This window comes from Schistocerca gregaria, chromosome 2 (genome assembly GCF_023897955.1).
Source record: "Schistocerca gregaria isolate iqSchGreg1 chromosome 2, iqSchGreg1.2, whole genome shotgun sequence".
NCBI lineage: Eukaryota > Metazoa > Arthropoda > Insecta > Orthoptera > Acrididae > Schistocerca > Schistocerca gregaria.
The window spans coordinates 67,343,487-67,366,296 of NC_064921.1; the positions used below are offsets into that span (position 1 = coordinate 67,343,487).

General features: G+C 40.2%; 1 protein-coding gene across 1 annotated transcript in view; it reads right to left on the reverse strand.

Annotated features, from left to right (window-relative positions):
- The window catches only part of LOC126335640 (enkurin domain-containing protein 1), a 41,082-nt gene that overhangs the window by 17,227 nt on the left and 1,045 nt on the right, over positions 1 to 22,810 (reverse strand). The window contains exon 2 of the mRNA XM_049999097.1: positions 3,479 to 3,612. Coding sequence (XP_049855054.1) covers positions 3,479 to 3,612 — 134 coding nt within the window. The remainder of the gene's footprint in view (positions 1 to 3,478; positions 3,613 to 22,810) is intronic.

The following is a 22,810-nucleotide window of genomic DNA, read 5'->3' on the forward strand; positions in this document are numbered from 1 at the left end:
ACACAAGGAGAAAGGATGATCTTCACTATGCAGGGTTAAATCTGACTTTGGCACAGAAAGGGGTAAATTATGCTGCCACAAGAGTCTTTGGTCACCTACCAAACAGCATCAAAAGCTTGACAGATAGTCAACCAACATTTAAAAATAAATTAAAAGAATTTCTAGATGATAACTCCTTCTACTAACTGGCTGAATTTTTAGATATAAATTAAGGGAGGGGGAAAAAAACTAGCTTAAACGTTAGTGTCATGCAATATTTTGTGTAATGCAATATCTTGTACAGACATCTTTTATTAACCTGACACCTTCCACATCATTATGAAGTGTCGTATTCATGATCTATGGAACAAGTATTAATCTAATCTAATCTATTCATTGGCTAGACCTCTTTGTCCAATATTCTGGAGGTAAAGCTTCCACTCAATCGGATTCCTGGGAGGGGAATACAATGACTCCAAAGATTAGGGCAAATGGAAAAGGGAGGAAGGAGAAGAAGAAGCGAGACTTATTGAGGATTGGGACTTGGAATGTTTAAATCCTTCTCCAGGAAAGGAAATTAGAAAATACCAAACATGAAATGACAAGAAACAAATCGGATGTACTCGGAATGTGTGAGGTGAGATGGGGTGGTTGTGGAGAACTATAAAGTGATGACTTCTGATTGTACTACTCAGGTGAGGATAAAAATGGAATGTGTGGGGTTGGAATTTTGATAGGTAAAAGACTGAAGGACAAGGTTATCAAGGCTAAATATGTTAGTGGAAGAATAATGATGATGAGACTGACAGGGAAAATGAAATACTTGGTTATCATCCAGGTCTATATGCCAACAAATAATCATTCAGATGAAGTGGTAGAAGAATATTATGAGAACATAGAAAACTTAGCAGAGAGAGAGAAAAGAACTGTACATATTGTTATAATGTGTGATTGGAATGCGGTAGTTGGTGAAAGACCAAAAGGAAATCCTCTGGGAAAATTTGGACTGGGAGAAAGAAATGAGTCAGGGCAAAGATTGTTGGAATACTCCAATTAAAATTTCTTGGAAGTTGGAAATACTGTATTTGATAACCACAAAAGATGACGGTATACTTGGATATCTCGATTTGACAACAAAAGATATCAAATTGGTTACATAATGATACAACAAAGATACTGAAATTGCCTAAAGAGTGTTAAAAGTTATCCAAGGGCAGATATTTATTCAGATCATATGTTAGTAGTAGCTGAAGTTCTAGTTAAATTGAAAAGAACCTGGGAAGGACAGAAGAGAGAGCACATTAGCTTTGAGAAACTGAAAGACAAAGGCAACTGTGAAAAATTAGAGAACGCATATTGTGACATCATGATGCCAGGACAGGAAACGGAATGCACAGAAGGAAGATGGGGTCGTTTTAAAAATGGGATCAAAAAGGCAGCTAAGGAAACACTTCGAGTCAAAAAGAGGAGAAAAGGAAAGAAAGAATGGGTAACACCAGATATGATAACCAAGATGGATGACCACAGGAAATGGAAAACTGTAAACACAGAAGAAGGGAAGTGCAATTACAGGAAGTTAAATAATGAATTAAGAAGGGAGACAGAAAAAGAAAAGGAGAAATGGCAGACAGAAAAGTGTGACAAGATAGAAAAATTACAGAAAGAAGGAAAATATGATTTGATGTACAAAGAAGCAATGGATTTTACATTTAGGGAAAAGAGAAACAACAATGGACTAAAGGAAGCAGAGGCAGCAGACGCTAAAATGGTGAGTGAACCCCAAGAAATAATGAGAAGATGGGAAGAATATATAGAACAGCTATATGCTGCAGTCAGCCGACCAAGTGAATAAGACCTTGGGATGGAAGAAGAACATAAAGTTGCTGATGATGACAAAGGAAATGCAATACTAACTAACAAGATTGAAGAATCAATGAAGGGGATGAAAAATGGAAAGGCAATGGGAATTGGTGAGATTCCTGTGGAACTGTTAAAGTCATTGGAGAAAGAAGGGGAAATGGAGTTAATTTAACTGTGTAATCAAATATAGATGACAGGAAAATGGCCAAAGCACTTTACAGAAAGTATCTTAATAGCTATAGAAAAGGAAAAGAACAGCAAAAAGTGTGAGCCTGATATCGCATGCAGCCAAAGTCTTGCTGAGGACGCGGCAAAAGTCTATATGGAAAGCTGAATTGTGTAATAAAATAACAATTTTGTTTCAGGCAAGGAATGGGAACTAGATACCATTGGGCTACTGAGAGTGATAGGGGAGGGGTACACAGAGAAGAAAAGGAAAGTGTATGTTGTGTTCATTGATCTTGAGAAGGCTTTCGACTGTGTCAGATGTAACAAATTGACGGCAATCCTAAGGAAACATGGAAATGACTGGAGGGATAGACGGCTAATAAGAAATTTATATTTGAACCAGAGTACAAGTGTAAGAATAGGAGGTGTGATGAGTGAAGAAATTGAACTGGAAAGAGGTGTAAGACAATGTTGTTGTTTATCACCAACTCTGTTCAATATCTATCTGGAGGAAATTATTAATGAAAGTTTTGATGGAAGGAGAGTGGAGAGTATAAGATTTGCAGATGACATGGTTGTGATGGTAGAGTGTGCAAGAGAGATGGAACAATGTTAGATTATCTAAATACAAAATTAGAAGAATATGGAATGAAGATTAAGGAAAAGTATTGCAATAACAAAAGAAGGATTCAGGAGGAAACAGGAATTACTTTGTGGAGCACCCAACAGAAATCTGAGGAAATGACTTGCCAAATGTTACATCTGGAGCATTGCACTGCATGCTGAGAAGGCCTGGGCACTGAGGAAGGAAGATGAAAGAAGATTGGAGGGACTAGAGATGTGGATATGGAGAAGAATGAAAAAAGGGAAATGGGAAGACCAAGTATTAAGAAGTATTAAGAACAGTTGGAGAAGAACTAAACATACGGAAAGTCATCAGAAAGAGAAAACGAAAATGGATTGGACAACATTGTTTGAGGAGGGACTGTTTATTGAAGGAAGGAATAGATGGAATGGTGAAGGGAAAAAGGGGAAGAGGAAAAAGAAGATATCAAATGCTGGACAATATCAAAGGAGACAAATATTCAGAAATGAAAAGACTAGCTATTAACAGACAAACGTGTAAAAGGCTTAACCCATGATAAGACATGCTGTACAGCAGAATACCATACTACTACTACTTACTAAAAGAAAGTACAGAAGAAGAAGGAGGTAGATAAAAGCTTATGCACTGCACTATGACTTTGAGATTTATCCCTCACAGCAGCACCACTACCACCAACCTGCGCACACACGTGCTCGCACACACACACACACACACACACACACACACACACACACACACACACACACAGAGAGAGAGAGAGAGAGAGAGAGAGAGAGAGAGAGAGAGAGAGAGAGAGAGAGAGAGAGAGAGAGAGAGAGAGAGATGTTTGAAAGTAAAAAGAGAAAATAATTCACTAGATCTTACATTTCCTTAATATACTTAAGGTTTCCCTCCTTTCCATATCTGGAAGACGAACATATCCTGGTGGACAATCTGGGTCTCTTAACTGGCGATCACATTCTTCCTTTTGCTGCTGCTCCTGTCGTGATAGCAGGTACCTGTACAATATTTTAATATGAAGCAGAAACTCAAAAAGACAATATATGAACGACCCACAGTTTATACTGTTTATAAATGACACACAGAATTAAGAATACTGTATAACAATGCATTCAAATTTAAAAACTAAATTAAAGGACAAAGAAATGGTCACATGATTAATAAACTGCGCCATGGTCAATAGTAACATCAACTTGTATACTGAATCTTTCTCTTTTGTGGGAGATTTCTCTTTTAGTTGCTATAATAGGAAGTCAGGAAAATATGTGTGAAAACAGAAGAGGTGAGGAAGAGTAGTCACTTAGAACTTTAGCTGTAACATGCTCTCCCTCAAAAGTATTTGCTAGTTATGCTAACAGAAGAAATATCCTAGCAGAATATATGGAGTCTGTATGAATTCTCTGTAACAGTGATAAGTCAAAAAATATAATTCACATATTACAACTAAATTTTAGCATATCTCCTTTTGCAGCTAAGACATTTACACTGAATGCTTTCCTAATTACAATTTGCTAGAAAGGAGGACCGTTACCTGCCTAAAAAAAGTTTTTTCTGTGCCTGCTCTTATTTCCCTTTTCTTGACTGTGAATGACTGCCATAAACTTGGTTGTGTAATCAAATAACAGCCCTTTCTGTTCACAGGGATCCACACAATTATCTATAACATAATTCAGCTATGATGTTGGTGGATTCTTTGGTCAACAGTGGTACTAAATTACAGACGCTACAAACATTCATTAACTGCTCGTGCTGCTGACATTAAAAAAATCTGACTTGTTTTCTCTCTGTCTCTCTGCAAGTGAGTTTAGTGTATTAGTCTGTTTGGTTTTATTGTCTCTATATTATTCACAAATTGAGTTCTTTATGTACACATTGTAGCAGTGATTTTCTGTAATTATTTTCAGCTTTCTACAATGGATTTTGAGTAACATTTACCAGATATAATTCCTGGTACAGCAGTACTGTAGTATTCAACAGCATGCAGCATACAAAACTTTTTATTTTGTAAAGACTCTCTTATGTAACACCCTAATCATTTTTGTGTGAAAGCATATCACATGAGAATCATGCAAAGAAACCTACTACACAAGAATTCTTGAATCATGTCTATTGTAACTGCAGCCTCCTGCCCTGCCTATTATTAACTGAAGTCTCTTTCCTTGCCTAATATCTCTTAAAATTGTCCAAAGACATCAATAAATGGTTGTTATTAAGAATTACTTATATAAAGCATGACTCTCAATTAAACAAGTCCAGCATACCACTAATCACACTGTATTACTATTAAGCTGTGTTGCTGACCCATACTAAATACAGTGTACTAAAAGTTTAAACAATTTTAGCTTTGTTTGAGAGGCAATTGGCAACCATCATGTTTATACACAGAGGAAAAGAAGCCTTTGAGAACTAATTTGACTGAAGTCTAACCATTTATATCTAAACAAAAGCTGTTATGCAGTGACTCAACTGGTTGCAGACAGCTGGAAACCATCAGAAGAACTGTTAGGATTTTCTTCAAACTACTTCAGACAAAACATTATCTAATACATGGAAGCTTTTAGTGTAAAGTCATGTAGCTTTTCCCTGTTGGATGAAACATAGGAGGCACATGCAACTGACACCTGCCAAATGAATTAAAGCACACTTGAAAGACTAAAGTAACTAATGTGGAAAGTGTGTAATGTAGCTGGATGGACAAAAAACTCTACATAGCAATCGGTGGCAGGAGAACATACCAATATTTGCAGCCAAATGGCAAGAGTTGAAGGGGAAGGAAGAGGGTTGAAGGAAAAGGGCTAGTGAGATTAAGGAAATGAAGAGAGTTCAAAGTTTTTATTTATTGGAAATTTCTAACTTTGTCAGAAGAAAAAGTTAATTCAGCTGCAAGAATGAAGTATATGGCTACAGCACAAAACAGAAAGTTCCTACAACAAGAATCTCTGCCTTAGTGAATACTTGTGGGGAAAAGTAAACCACTCTCTTTGTTTAGCAGGATTCCTGAAGCTTTCATTTCATATTATTGTTCCTGTGCTGCAACAGATTTTTTTCTGCATGTGAGTTCAAAAAAATGTGATATCACCAAATACATGCACACACCCACATAAATGCAACTCACATACACACACATGACAACTGTCTCTGGCTGCTGTGGCTAGACTGCAAGCAGCAGTGTATGATGGGAGAGGCAACTGGGTGGGGGGTGTAAGGAGGAGGCTGGGGTGGGGAGGGAAAGGGATAGCAGGGTAGGAATGGCGGACAGTAAACAGCTGCTTGTGGGAGCATTCAGCGATGAGGTAGTGAGAGGTTAGGACTAGGTGCAGTCGTAATTTCACACAGTGGGTGGTGGAGGACGGTGGGGTTGGGGGTAGCAGAGAAGGAGAGAAGTAAAAAGAGTGGGGGTGTAAGGGAAGAACAGGGCATAGGATTAGATGGGTAAAGACAATGGCTAACGAAGACTGACGCCAGGAGGGTTATGGTAACAAAGGATATATTGCAGGGAGAGTTACCACTTGTGTAATTCAGAAAAGCAGGTTTGATGGGGAGGATCCAAGCAATCACTGAAATGAAGAATATTGTGTTGATTAGCACGCTCAGCAATGAAGTGGTCCACCTGTTTATTGACCACAGCCTGTCAGTGGCCATTCATGTGGACAGACAGCTTGTTGGTTGTCATACACATATGGAATGCAGCACAGTGGTTGCAGCTTAGTTTGTTGATCATATGACTGGTTTCACAGGTAGACCTGGCAGATAGGTGATGCTCATGACCAGAATGGAGAAGGTGGTAGGGTTGAGGAGAGAGATGGAGTCTGGGGAAAGGTTCTGGGATGATGCTAAGGATTTGAGGAGAGATTGGAGAGCCTGCTCAATTTCTGGTATGGGGTCACTTTGACAGGATTTGTATGTAGATGAATCTGACAGCTGAGGAGTCCTTCTGCCAGGTAATACTTGCATTTCAAAACAACAGTGCTGAAGCCTTTATCAGCAGGTAATATTATAAGTTTTGGATCAGATTATAGATGGTTGATTGTGGTTCTTTCTGCAGATGTAACATTGGTTTGCATGTTGAGAGATTTGGAGAACAAGGGTGAGGCAAGGTTTGAGGTTAAGAAATTCCAGAAAGTTAACAACCGATGGTTTGGGGGCAGTGGGTGTGTATCAAGGTTGGATGAAGAAGTGAACTGAGTGAGGCAGAATTCAACATTGCTCTTTGGTTGAGTCTGATTTGTAGGGTTGTTGGCAAAAACATTTCTCTACTGTATGAACCAAGAGAAGGAGAGAAGGTCTTTAACAAGTCCTGCATGACTGAATTTGGGAGTGGGGCAAAATATGAGGCTTCTCTCTTCAACCCCATCTCTCCCTGCACTCCTGCCTTCTACATGCTTCCCAAAGTCCATAAACCCAACCACATATAACACCCCCTTGTGTTACATTACTGTGCCCACACTGAGATAATCAATGCTCTCATAGATCATTCAGTCTATTACTCACAAACTACCCTCCTATAGAAAAGATTCTGACCATTTCCTCCACAAACTCTCCACAATTCCTGTTCCCTTACCACATGGTGCCCTACCCATCACTTTTGATGTCAACTGCCTTTACACTAACATCCCTAATGACCATGCCTTACCACTATTGAACACTACCTTTCCCAATGCCCAACAAATTTCAAACCAGCAACGTCATTCCCAGTCACCATGACCAACTATATTCTCACCAAAAATTGCTTCTCCTCTGAAGGCATTTACCTACAAACAAATCCTGCGTACGGCTCTGGGCACCTGCATGGCACCATCCTATGTCAACCTATAGATGAACTATTAGGGGAATCCTGTGAAAAGGGCTGATGCTTCTGCAGGGCTAAGACTTTTAGAGGAAAGGTTTATGAGTGTGTTTTGCGTCTATTCACATTCTAGCTTCTGAATGGTGGTGGGAGGGAGTTTTTGATGGTGGGATAAATGCAGTAAGTCTTTGAGACAGCGTTTGTCAGATGTGAGGGGACATGAAATATGTTTGGAAGTTGTTGTAGAGGTGGCAGATAGTAGTAGTCCAAATTGGGAGTAGGAAGTGAACAGGGTTGAGAGTCTTTAGAGATGGCATTGTGCAAGTTGCTCTAGTTCCTGGAAGGGAAGAGTTTGATACTGGATCCAGGATTTTGGGACTGCTTAGCAGGAGAATTTTGCAGATGGAGACAAGGTACTGCAAACAGGTTTTGGCCTGATTGATATGGTTTTACAGAACTGTGTTGGTACGGGTTAAGGACTGGTGGAATCTAAACAGATGGAAGTCATTGTGGAAGGAAGAGTGGCAGCTGGAGATGTGTAATTTGATGGTAAGACCACTTGTGGGGATTCCATGAGCCAAGCAACATTGTATGTCGGACTGAGTTCTGGATAGGGATAAGGAAATTTATCTGAATTGATGCAGATGGAAGGAGCAAGGATTCATGGTGGTGGATAAAAGCATACAAAAATACATAAATCATGTAGAATTATGTCAGAAAAAGAAGTAAAAAATACACCCAAACACATGGAAAATTCACAAAATGAATGAAATGGTTGAGGTAAGAGAAGAAATCTGAGAGAATAGGCTGATAGTGAAAGGCAAAAACCAACTAAGATTGGCAGGAAAACACAATGATATCAAAGAAAGAATGAACAAAAAGATTGTAATATGGGTTGCACATCTTTGGAAGGATAAGTTTGAAGAAGGATGGTGGCAGATGTAACTAGATTAGGTGAAGTCAGTAGGTGTGAACTGGAATAGACAGGAGGACTGGTGGGTTGGGGAGAGATTGGTAGGATGATATACAAGCTCGGTTGGCACAGGAAAGGTACAGGAAATGAAACATGGAAATATGCAAGAGTGATGCAGGAAGAGTGATCAGTTTGAAGGTATAGAGTTAACGTTATTTGCAGGAGTAATATGGGGTATGAGACGCTGCACCAACAATCAGCATGATCTTGTAGACATTTGATGTGTGCAACCAAGATGGTTGCTCATAAGTAGAGTGTGCAGTGAGTTTTTCAAGTTAACAAGAGAAACATAGGAAAAAAGAGAAAAAATGATGAACACTGAGTAGAGTAATGCATCAGAAAATAGTAACAAAATAAAAAAGCATTGGGTTACAGGATGGAAGAGAAGCTTCAAGCAAAATCAAACTATGAAAAATGCAGGCTAGAAAGTAACAGTATTATGAAAAGGATAGTTGCTACTCACCATATAGCACAAATGATGAGTTGCAGATAGGCACAACTAAAAAACTGTAAAAAATTGAGCTTTTGGCCAACAAGGCCTTCAAAAAAATAGACAACCTGTGAACATACACTGACACACATGAGCAGAGTCTCCGGCTACTGAGGCCGACACAGTAAGCAGCAGTGCTTGGTGGGAGATGTAACTGGATGGTGGGAGTAAGGAGGAGGTTGGTGTGGTAATGGGAAGGAATAGCAGGATAGAAGGGGGGGGGGGAGAGTAAAGAGCTTCTTGTGGGAGCATAGAGTGGTGAGGTGGAGAGAGAGCAGGGCTAGGTGCAGTTGTGATTTTACACAGAGGGTGGTGGAGGAGGGTGGGGGTGGCGGTAGCAGAAATGGAGAGAAGTAAACAAAGTGAGGGTGTATTGGAGACACAGAGGGCTGTGTAGTACTGGAATGGGAGCAGGAAAGGCCTCACGTTTTGCCTCACTCCCAAATTCAATCAAGCACAACTTGTTGAGGCATTTTCTCCTTCTTCCTGTCCATACAGTAAAAACATTTTTTCACCAACAACTCTACCAATCACACTCAACAAAAGACCAATGTTGTACCCTTCCTGACTCAGTTCACTCAACCATCTAACTGTGTTCCACCACCACTGCCCCCAAATCACTTCTTGTTAACTTTCCAGAATTTCTTAACCTTGAACCTTGCCTCACCATCATTCCTCAAATCTCTCAACATGCAAACTAACCTTTCATTCACAGAAAGAACCACAATCTGCCACCTAAAAACTGATCCCAACCTTATACCTACCTGCTGACAAATGTGCCGCCACTGTTGTTTTGAACCGGAAGGATTACCTGGCAGAAGGACTCCCCAGCCATCAGATTCATCTATGTACAAACCCTGTCAAAATGACCCCATTCTGGAAATCCAGAAGCCTCTCCTCAAATCCTTGGGCCCATCTCAGAACCTCTTCCCAGAAACTATCTCCCTCCTCACCCCTACCACTCCCTGCAGTTCTACCTTACATGCTTCCTAAAACCCATAAATCCAACCACACGGTACGTCCCGTTATGGCCTGTTGCTGTGCCCCCACTGAGAGAATCTCTGCTCTCAAAGACCAACACCTCCAGCCTATTACCTACAACTTAATCTCCCATATAAAAAATTCCAACCATTTCCTCTACTGACTTACCACAGTACCAACTCCTTTACCACATGGCACCCTGCTCGTCACTATTAGGGCCACCTCCCTTTACGCTAACATCCCTAATGCCTGTAGCCTTACCGTGATTGAACACTATCTTTCCAAACCAACAACATTCTTCCTAATTGCCTTGAACAACTATATCCTCGCCCAAAATTACTTCTCCTTTGAAGGCATTACCTATAAACAAATCCAGGGTATTGCAATGGGCACCCATATGTTACCATCCTATGCCAACCTATTCATGGGCCATATAGAGGAATCCTTCCTAAACACCCAGAATCCCAAATCGCTCACCTAGATCACACTCACTGATGACATCCTTGTGAGCTGGATCTATTGTGAGGACTTCCTATCCACATCCCTCCAGAACCCCTTCTCCCCCATTCACTTCACCTGGTCCTACTTAAGCCAACAAGAAACCTTCCTCAATGTTGACCTCACCCTCAAAGATGGATACATCAGTACCTCTGCCCAAATAATAGTCCGTATCAAACCTACCTACCAATCACCAGCAATACTTCCACTACGACAGCTGATACCCATTCCATACCAAGAAGACCCTTCCATACATCCTAGACAACTGTGGCCATCACATCTATAGTGACTAGCTGACCCTCTGGAAATATACCGAGGGACTCACTGAGGCTTTTGTAGACCATAATTATCTTCCAAATCTTGCACAGGAACATATCTCCTGTGCCTAATCCCTTCAGTCACCCACCAAGTCCGACGGCATGGCCACAGAGGAGCATAACTCATTACCACCCAGGATTGGAGCAACTGAATCACATTCTCTGTCAGGATTTTGACTGCCTCTCATTTTGCCCAGAAATGAGAAATGTTCTACCCACTACCCACTCTCCTTCCCACCCCCCACTGCAGTATTCCGCTGCCCACAGAGCCTAGACAATATCCTCGTCCATCTCAACACAACTTCTGCTCCAAACCCCTTGCCTCATGGCTCTTATTCCTGTAACAGATCTAGATGCAGGACCTGTCCAATACATCCTTCCACCACCACCTGCTCCAGTACGGTCACAAGTCACTTCTCCCATCAAAAACAGGGCTATCTGTGAAACCAGTCATGTGATCTTCAAGCTTAGCTGCAACCACTGTGCTGTATTCTACGTGGACATAACAACCAACAAGCTCTCTGTTCGCATGAAGAAACAGCTGGACCACTCCACCGCTGAGCACACCACCAACATGATGTATTTCATCTCGGTGACTGTTTCACAGCCTATGGCATCTGAATCCTTCCCACCATGTTCCAATCATAGAGCAGAGAGGTTCACCCAATAGCAGCAGTACCTAGTTTCGTGTACTTTTTTTTAGATTAGTAGTTTCCTTATATGCTTCTGAGAAGAAACTATAACTGTTTATTGTTCAATTTTAGCAGTGGTATAATTTGTGTTCTAGGAGTCTGAGTGTTTTGGGATTTTCCTAAGTCTTAATTTTACATATTTCTTTTCATTAAAATTTTGAGTGTTTCCTTAACACAGCACACTTTTTTGCAACCAATTAATAGATCAAGTGGCATAATTCTGATATCTCCTGTGAACTAATAAAACTTATTGAACTTTCAGTTGGTACTCTTCAGCATTGGAAAGGAAGAACTAACTGCCACAGTTCATTTAATATACTTGGACAAGTATGCTAACAGAATTATTGATCCAATGAGACAATATTTAAATGCAGAACAGCATCATATTCATAAAATTTATGTATTTTATTTGTAAATAAATATGATAATTCATGTACTGATGATTTTTATTTAAACTGCTACAAATTGTTGCAGATATTCTTGTATAGAAAGTGTGCTTTTGCACCATGATCAGTTTTGCTCATTGCTAAAGCCTTTCATTTTTGTAGTTTGTGTTTGGAGAGCACAAATGGAAACTAGTGCACCTCAAACCAGTAATACAGACTGTTGGAAGCTATTTATTGTCCTATTGTCTTATTTTTTAACTGGAATAGCATTTTACTATTCATCTAGGTCAAAATATTTAATTTTTCAAAAAGAAAACACCCTTGGTTGCAAAACAACGATTATTTAATAACACATTTCACCCTTTTGGGGCATCGTCAGATTATGTAGTAGTCTGCAGATAACCATTTGCCAAACCATGTGAAATAAGGCATGGGCCTTAAATACACCCTGCATCACTTGTTTTGATGAATGCTCATTTGCAGAATACTACTTAATCTGATGAAGTCCTGAAAGTGTGAAATGTGTTACTAAATAATCATTAGTTTGCAAATAATAAAGCTTTCTTTTTTAAATACAAGGTGTACAGCTTTGCTTCCGGCATTTGCTAATAGCTGGCGACAATGGTAAGTAGCGATTGAAAGAAACAGATTGTAGACATCAGGCAGTTAGCTTGGACCTCGGTCAACATAACCTGATTCAAACATTAGTTGGATTTGTGTCTGCATCATAAAGTTGTTCTTGATTGAAAATCTCAGTTTTCGAGCCTAATGCTCGTCATTTGCAGGAGGTGTCACTGTTTTGCTTCAATATGAAGAAAACAGCAGCTTAGTCTCATGAAATGCTCTTAAGTACATATGGTAAGGACGCCTTCAGTGAAAGAACATGTCATGAGTGGTTTCAATGCTTCAAAAATGGGGATTTTAACGTTGTAAATTGACATAATGGTGGAAGAAAGAATGTTTTTGAAGATGCAGAATTGGAGAAATTTCTGAGTGAAGACTCTCGTCAAATTCAAGAAGAATTGGCATGATTAGTGGGAGTGATACAGCAACCCATTTCAAAACGTCTCAAGACTGTGGGCACGATTCAGAAAGAAGGAACTTGGGTTCCATGTGAGCTGAAACCAAGAGATGTTGAACGGCATTTATGTGTTTGTAAGCAGTTGCTTCAGAAGCAAAAAGAGGAGTGATTTCTGATCCACACTGTGACTGGGGATGAAAAATGTGTTCATTACAATAATGCTAAGTGCAAAAGATCATGGGGATAACCCGGCCATGCTTCCACGTCGATGGCCAAACTGAATATTCATGGCTCTGCATTTAGTGTGACCAGCTTGGCATTGTGTACCATGAGGTGTTAAAACCAAGTGAAACAATCACAGGTGCTCATTATTGAATGCAATTAATGTATCTGAGCACAGCGTTAAAAGACATATGGACGCAGTACAGCGAGAGGCAAGATAAAGTGATTTTGCAGCGTGACAATGCTCGACCTCACATTGAAAAAGAGGTTAAAACGTACTTGGAAACCTTAAAACGGGAAGTCCCAACCTATCCGCTGCATTATCCAGACATTACTCCCTCTGACTGTCACCTGTTGAGATCAATGGCGCACAGCCTGGCTGACCAACACTTCCAATCTCTTGAAGAAGTCGCAAATGAGATCGCTCCAAAAGTTAAACAAGTTTTTCAATGTAGGATTCATACACTGCCCAAAAGATGGATGAAAGTAGTGGCCAATGATGGATAATACTTTGAATGATACATGTGTAACCAATTTATTTCATTAAAGCCTCAAATGTTGGGGAAAAACGGTAGAACCAAAGTTGTACTCCTTGTGTTTCAGAATGGTTGCAGTACCAGACAGCCAATGGAGTGCAAAAGATTTTGAATATTTAATGCTCACACAAGGATTTCTTTTATTTATTTAGCAAAATCCTCTATGTTTGTTTTCGTCACTGTTATACAACACCAGTTTCCTTGGTGTGATATAAGAGTTCTTGTTTTGGCATTGTACATGTGATATTCCACAGCTTCCAGATAATGTTTCATTTGTGGTTTGTCTTTTATTTCTCCATTGAAGCATTTGGTTATTGCATGTCAATATCATGGAGTTTTATCAATGCCTTCAACATCAATAATATGTACCTTAATAGTGAATTCTGTAGTGCTTGTGTGGTTCCTGATTTAACATGTTCAGTTGTACAGCTCATGTTCTAAAATTTGTTTTTGCATCTTGTCAAGGTAATAAATATTTTCAACCAATGAGGAAGGACTGACACAAATTATGTTTTTCTTATGGTTTTATGTGCTACTTTTTGGAGCAGTGTATTCACTGTTGTCAAGCTGCTTTTTGGAACAGTACATTCAGATATTTTCCAGGTACATTTCAAGTTGCTCTATTAAAAAATATCTTCAGGTTCTGAAACAGTCATCAAGTTTCAGTGATTCATTAGAATCTTGCTCGTTGACATAGTGTGACTACCAAATCCTTTCCCACATTCTGTATCTCTCCAGATTCATAATATAGTGTGATCTTTTCTGTTCCCATATTTATAACTTTCTTTTACTCCCACCAAAAGATCTGGTCAGCTTCCTTAATGATGTATTTCTACTGCATTCCATATTGAAGTAAAGTACTCAAAATAAGATTTCATGACTTCTTTCTAACTACTTTTTGTTTGGACTATGCTACAAATGTGCAGTCGCTAGTGACTAGATACAAACAAATAAAAGGCCACAGTAACAAGATTTAAAAGTATTAATTTCAGTAATACACAGTAATAGCAAGCAAGAGTAAATGGAAACACTCAGCTGGGAAAACAGAATTAAGAAATTAAGCATTATTCTCTAATAATTTAAGAATGAAGTTAGGAGATATTCACAAAAAAATTTAGAATGCACATAGCACTTTTAATATCAACAGCCAAAATAATGGAAAAGTTCAAGACAGAAAAAGGTCAGCACTGGTCATAATATCCTCTGTCTTTTTACTGCAGATCTAGATTTCAGCTAATAGTATAGATGTCATCAGTGTGTTATGGGTAGTCATATAGACTTAGTGTCAGTTATATTGAAAAAACGTGTTGTTATAATTCTTTTAGCCTACATGACTGCCTATGATCCACTGATGATAGCTGCACTATTAGCTGAAATCTAGATCTGCAATAAAAAGACAAATAATATTATGACTGATGCTGACCTTCTTTCTGTCCTGGATTACTTCTCAGTTGTGGGGAAGAATCATTCCCATGGAATCAAACATGATGAAAGAACAAGTTTACATTAAAATTATAGATTGTTTCCTCATTATCAGACAAAATTCTTCCATGAAAATGTAGTCAACAGCTAAGCATACACTGAAAGCATTGTATTCTGGAGTGGCCCTGCCATAAAAAAATGTTGTCGTAAGTTAAAGGGCAATTCATTATTTGTAGGCATATTAAGAGTGACAGGGTGATTGTTCTTACAGATATCAACCTCATACTATGTTTTCAACCACCAATCTTCTCATTTGTGGCTCTATGAGTGCGAGGGCAACTTCTGTATGTATCTTGCAGACCTCTGTGGCTAATCTGTTAATGCACTTTCATGTATTCTCATATGCCCTGGTATTCAGCTAGAGGGTAATTCTTGTTGAAGGCTTCATCAGAACAGTCTAGACTTAATTTCTTAGCTTGGTACACCCAAATTTTCATTGAACACCAAACATGGGCATCTAAGGTTATGCTGGCAAGTGAAGCCCAAGAAAACAATTTCACCCTGAAAAAATCATGTGCACAGCATTTTGAAACAAACAAGGAGTGTTGCTTGTGAAATTTTGCCTCTGAGAAACAGTAAATTCTGAGAAAAATCGTGTAACAGTGACTAAATTGTATCAAGCAATCCAAAACAAAGCATGCCAAACTCACTAAAAGGCCTTCTTTTGCTTCATGACAATGCTCGTCTTTATCTACATCTGTATCTACATACATACTCCATAAGCCACACTACACTACATGCCATAGGTACTTTGTCCACCTGCAAATGGAGCAAGGGAAAAACATCTAAATGCTTCCCTATGAGCCCAGATTTCTGTTACCTTGTCTTTGTGATCCTTACACAAGATGTATGTTGCTGACAGGAAAATCGTTCTACAGTCTGTGGCATATGCTGGTTTTCTAAACTTTCTCAGTAATCTTTTGTGAAAAGAACTTCTTCTTCCTTGGGACTCCCATGTCAGTTCACACAGCATTTTCATAATACTTGCATCTTGATCAAATCTTGAAACAAATCTAGCAGCATGCCCATTGTCTTCCTTCAATTCATCCCGGTGAGGATCCCAAACACTCCATCAGAAATCAAGAACTGGTCAGAAAAATGTTCTGTATACTGTTTCCTTTATAGTTAAGATACACACTCCTAAGGTTCTCCCAATAAACCGAAGTCAGTCATTCACCTCCCTTACAACAGACCTTACATGTTCATTCCATTTCATGTCACTTTGTAATGTTATTCTTATATACGAGGGCTATCCACAAAGTACATTACGTTTTGGAATTAAAAATAAATAAAGTATTCAAATTATTTTTATTATATGCAGATGAAAGCCACACTTAAATACTACTTTTCTACATAGTTGCCATTTAAATTAAGGCACTTATCGTAGTGATGGACGTGCTCGGAAATTCCTTCATCATAAAATTCGGCCCCCTGCACCTTCAACCATGTGGCGACTGTCTTTTGGGACAGAAAAGGTTGATTTTTGTCGATTTCCTGGAAAGAGGCACTACAATAAACTCTCAAAGGTATTGCCAAACTCTGCACAACGTCAGAAGAGCAATACAAAACAAGCGCAGGGGAAAGTTGTGCTCAAAGATCTTGCTGATTCACTCGTGAAGTTCTCGAATCTTTTAAGTGGGAGTTGTTTCCTCATCTGCCGTACAGTCCCGACCTGGCACCGAGCGACTTCCACTTACTCCCAGCAATGAAGAAGTGGTTGGCTACGCAGCGTTTTGATGACGACGCACAGCTTCAAGAAGAGGTAACCACGTGGTTGAAGGCGCAGGCACCCGAATTTTACGACGAAGGAATTTCCAAGCTTGTCCATCGCTACGATAAGTGCCTTAATTTAAATGGCAACTATGTAGAAAAGTTGTATTTAAGTGTGGCTTTCATCTGTATATAAAAAAATTCCAATACTTTATTTATTTTTAATTCCAAAACGTAATGTACTTTGTGGATAGCCCTCGTATTTAATCAGCATGACTGTATCAAGCATCACACATATAATACAATATTCGAACATTACAGAAGAGTTTTTCCTCCATTAACTTACATATTTTTTTTAGATTTAGAGAAAACTACCAATTATCACACCAAATAAAAATTCTGTCCAAGTCATCCTACATCCTCTTACAGTCACTCAAGTTGACACTTTCCTATACACAATAGCATCATTGAGAAAACCAGTCACAGATTGCTGCTCACTCTGTCCGTCAGATTCTTTAAGTGTGTAGAGAACAAGATTGGTCCTATCACACTTCCCCAGTGTAGTCCTGATGTTACCTATGTCTCTCATGAACACTCAACATTCAAGACTACTTACTTAAAAGTCACTGAGTCACTCACATGTCTGACCTTTTTCATTTTCCTGGACCATCATTAACAGTCTGCTAGTGGGTCAAATGATTTTTGGAAATCTAGAAATATGAAATCTGCCTGTTGGTCTCCATTAATGTTTCACAAGAAATTGGTGTGAGTTTTGCATGAGTAATACTTTCTAAATCCATGCTGATTTATAGACAGAAGCTTTTCTTTTTCAAAAAAATTGAACCTGCTTAGAAAACTGCAGCAAACTGACATTAAGGATATTGGTCTGCAATTCTGTGGGCCCATTCTCATGCCTTTCTTATATACAGGAGCCACCTCAGTTTTTTGCAGTTTCTTGGTACTTGGCATGGGGGCAAGAAATTATTGTTAAATGACGGCTAAATTAGGGGCCAATCCCACCTAGGGCTCCCTGTAAAATCAAATTGGAATCCCATCTGCATTGGTGACTTACTTTTCTTTTCAACCCTTTCAATTGAATTTCAATGCAAGGGATGGTTATGGATCAACAAATCCAAAATCTAATGACATAATATGGTTGGGAACAACTATATCAGCCTCTGTATAGCCATGATATAGCACCGTGTGATTATTATAAGTTTCTGCACTTGAAAAAACATTTAAGTGATGAGTGCCATGACAGCAACAATGATGTCAAAACATTGATTCATCAGTTTTTTGCAAATCAGGTGGCAGATTTTTTGTGAGAATGGAATTCATAAGTTGTTTGTTTGGTATGGTCAGTGCCTTAATATTGGCAGAAATTTTGTTGAAAAGTAAATTAAATTATATATCAAAAATTATATATCAAAAAAAATTTTGGAAACATGCCTTTGCACAATCAAAACTAAGGTCCCACATTCTGTTCTTGAAACCTGCTTGCCCCTTGGAGTTACTCCAAAAGGCCTAACACTGAAACTCCTTATTTCTGGATGCAATTCTACCCTACACCAGGCTCTTTTACAGCTTCAAATACAGCAATCTCATTTCTTATCCAGCTAATCTGTGACCTATATGCATCATCAGCAAATTTCCACTCTACCACGCTTCTCTCCTTCTACAAAATTGTCTGCCCCTCATGTTTCCTTGAATGGTATCAACAGCAAACCCAACTTCAAACTACAACAACTTGCCACACTTCACCTCAAAAAGCTATCCCACCTTCTCCTAAACTGCCTGAACAGTGGTATTTCTCTTCATGTCCATCTGCAGCTCCCTAAACAGCCACACCATCAACCACCACTCCTCTCCTCCAACCCGAGCTTGGCCACCCTCCTTAACATCCCACAGCCTTCACAACTGCCTTACATACCAAGAATGAACCATAATCCCAAAAACCAGTCACAACAGTACAGTGTCCTTAACTTCCCATCTAAAACACTCACCCCTCCTGAATTATCTGTATTATCTAAGGGCCTCACTTTCAACCCTTAACTTGCATTTGATCATGCTGCTTTGGTGAAGGACCTCCTTTCCTTCAAACGTAATACCCATTGTAAATACCATTTCGCAACCCAACCCAACTTTTCCAAAGACAAACCTGACATTGAACCCTGCCTTGATTAGTTCACATCATGATACCAACTTGATCTACCACCACTATGTCAAAATCATCTCTTACAAGCCTTTCACCTTTCAAGAATTCCTCACATCCAGCATTGCCTCACAATCCTTCCTCAGGTCCCTACAACATGATCCTAACCTGTCCTCCACAGAACTCCAGGCTCTACGTTCCCAAACCCTAAAAGCTCATGACATCATCATTATCCTCCCAGCAGACAAAAGATCTACCACTGTAGTATTTGACCAAAATAAGTATGTTAGTGATGGGCTACGCCAGCTGTCTAACATCTCTACATACAGCATCTGCCATCAAGCTCCCATCCGTGTAATTCAAACTGACCTGCAGTCTCTCCTTAAAACCTCAGGCCCCTCACAAGGACTGACATCTCAATCCGTAGAACTTCTCACCCCACCCAAACCATGCACCTCCACCTTCTACTTTCTTCCTAAGATCCACAAATCCAATGGCCTTGCTGCAGTGGTAGTACTGGCTCCCATCAGATCACCAAAGTTGAGTGCTGTCGGGCTGGGCTAGCAATATGATGGATGACCATCCAATCTGCTGAGCGCTGTTGTCAAGTGGGGTTCACTCAGCCCTTGTGAGGCAAACTTGATTGAGAAGTAGCAGCTTCAGTCTCAGAAACTGACATACGGCCTGAAGAGTGGTGTGCTTACCACATGCCTCTCCATATCCGCATCGAGTGATGCCTGTGGGCTGAGGATGACATGGCGGCCAGTCAGTACCATTGGGTCTTCATGGCCAGTTCAGAGGGAGTTTAGTTTAAGGTCCACAAACCCAATCATCCTGACTGCCCTATAGTTGCTGGCTTCAAAGCACCCACTGAACGTATATCTGCCAGCCATAGTATTAAAACTCCCCTCCTACATCAAAGATACCAACCATTTCCTAGATCATCTGAAATCCATGCTCATCCCACTTCCACCACACACCTTGCTTGTCGCCATTGATGCCACCTCCCTCTAATCAACATCCCCCATGTACGTGGTCTGTGTGCTGCTGAACATTTCCTCAGTCAATGCCCACCTGATTCCGAACCTGTAACATCCTTGCTACTCACCTAAATCAAACTTACCAACAAATTACTTCACCTTTGAGAGGCAGACATACGAACAGATCAGGGGTAGGGCCATGGTAACCACAATGGCTCCTTCATATGCCAACCTTTTCATGGGTTGCTTGGAGGGGACTTTCCTGGGATCCATAAGTCTTCAGCCCCTGGTTTGGTTTAGCTACATTGATGACATCTTTACCATGGTGAGTGTGACCTACTAAAATACCTTCTCCTAATTAATTTCAAATGTTCTTACTCTAAATCTCAACGATACTTACATTTTGACAGTTGCCATCCTTTCAATGTCAAATTTTCCCTCCCTTATGGCCTTAGCAATCGAGGCAAATGTATTTGTTTAGATGCAGACTCTTTAGAACAATACACCACCATTCTCACCTCAGCCTTCACTGTACCTAATTAACCCACCAACCTAGTTAAAAAAAGCAGATTTCTCGGGCCATCACATTGAATGCTGGTACTGCTGATCCCTCCACAAAACAGCTTTGGAGCACACCATTGGTGACTTAGTATTATCTTGGTCTGGAATGCATTAATGAGCTACTTCAACAGGGCCATGACTTCCTAAAATTATGCCCTGAAATGAGATCCCTTCTGTCTGAAATTTTTCGCACCACACCTAGAAAAGTTTTCAGTCACCTTCCCAATCTCTGCAATATTCTTGTCAGATCCTATGCTCCTTCTCCACCTATCGCTCTATCCTAAGGCCCCTACCCCTGTGACCATCCGTGCTGCAAGCCTTGACCTAGGCATCCTCCTACTACCACCTACAATAGCCCTGTAATGGGCAAAACATGTACTATCAAAGGGAGAGCCAACTGCAAAATGACACGTCACATACCAGCTATTATGTAAACACTGTTCAGCCTTCTACATCGGCATGACTACCACCAAATTATCAATTTGGATGAATGGGCAAAGGCATATATACTGACAACCTGCAATATCTTGTTGCAGAGCATGCTCTACAACATGACCTTCATGACCTCGGCACCTGCTTCACTACATGCCCAATCTGGATTCTTCCCCCAGACACTAGTTTCTCAGAACTCCACAGGTAGGAATTACACTATGTGAACAACAGCATCTGGGCACTTGGCTGAGAATGACTTACAAATTCGTGGCGCCCTCCATTGGTAATGCCGAAATTCAGTATGGTGTTGGCCACCCTTAGGCCTTGATGACAGTTTCCACTCTCACTGGCATAACTTCAGTCAGGTGCTGAAAGGTTTCTTGGGGAATGGCAGCCCATTCTTCATGAAATGCTACACTGAGGAGAGGTATCAATGTCAGTTGGTGAGACCTGGCACAAAGTTGGCATTCCAAAACATCCTATAGGACTCAGATCATGACTCTGTGCAGGGCAGTCCATTACAGGGATGTTATTGTCATGTAACCACTCCTGCACAGGTCGTGCATTATGAATAACTGCTCGATCGTGTTGAAAGATGCAACCACCATCCCTGAATTGCTCTTCAACAGTGGAAAGCAAGAAGGCGCTTAAATCATCAGTGTAGGCTTGTGCTGTGATAGTGCCACACAAAACAATAGGGCGTGAAAGCTCGCTCCTTGAAAAACATGACTACACCATAACACCACCACATACAAATTTTACTTTTGGCACTACACATGCTGGCAGATGACACTCACTGGGCATTTGCCATAACCACATCCTGCCATCGGATCGCCACATTGTGTACCATGATTCATCATTGCACACAACATTTTTCCACTGTTCAGTCATCCAATGTTTACATTCCTTACACCAAGCGATGTGTTGTTTGGCATTTACCAGCGTGATGTGTGGCTTATGAGCAGCAGCTCGACAATGAAATCTAAGTTTTCTCACCTCACGCCTAACTGCATTAGTACTAGCAGTGGATCCTGATGCAGATTGGAATTATTGTGTGATTGTCTGGATAGATGCCTATAGATGACTGCTATTACACATTATGACTCTCTTCAACGGTCGGCGGTCTCTGTCAGTCAACAGATGAGATGAGCCTGTACGTTTTGTGCTGTATATGACCCTTCACGTTTCCACTTCATTATTATAATTGGAAACAGTGGACCTAGGGATGTTTAGGAGTGTGGAAACGTTGCATACAGTTATATGACACAAGTGACATCCTATCACCTGACCATGTTCAGTCTGTGAGGTCCACGGAGTGCCAAATTCTGCTCTCTCACTACTGAGGTCGCTGATATGAAGTACCTGGCAGTAGGTGGCAGCACAAGGTACCTAATATGAAAAACATATGTTTTTGGGGGTGTCTGGATACTTCGATCACATAGTGTAGCACTACATGACCTTGGTTCTCATCCCCCATCAGGTCTTAATTTATGTTAATTTCTTCCATCTCAGCCTTTCTTCACTGTAACTATGCTTTGCTTCACTCCATTTTAGTTTTCTACATCTTTCATTGTCTTTCCCATCTATTTTTCACTGCCCCATCCCACCTCTGTTATGTACAATGCACTTAGCTTCTTATTCTAATTAACTCATGCATGATGCTTTAGTAGTAATCTCTGTCTTGCACATTACCCTGTCTTCCATCTTTAAGCTTTCAGGTTTTCAAATCTCGTCCAATGCTGTTCCCAACAATCAGTTTTTCCTTCTCATGCCATACGGTAAGTTTCCCCTGACCAACAGTTCTGGGTGACTTTCCCAAAATCTACCCCCTTTTCCTAGATCTCTCCAATGCTTTTCCTTCTCAATTCTTCCCTCACCTTCAACCCTTCCTCCTGAAGAAGGAGCCAATCACAACAGTCTTTTATTGAGTGTGTTCTGCCACTGCTTGATGAGTCAATTTTTTATCTATCCAATTAA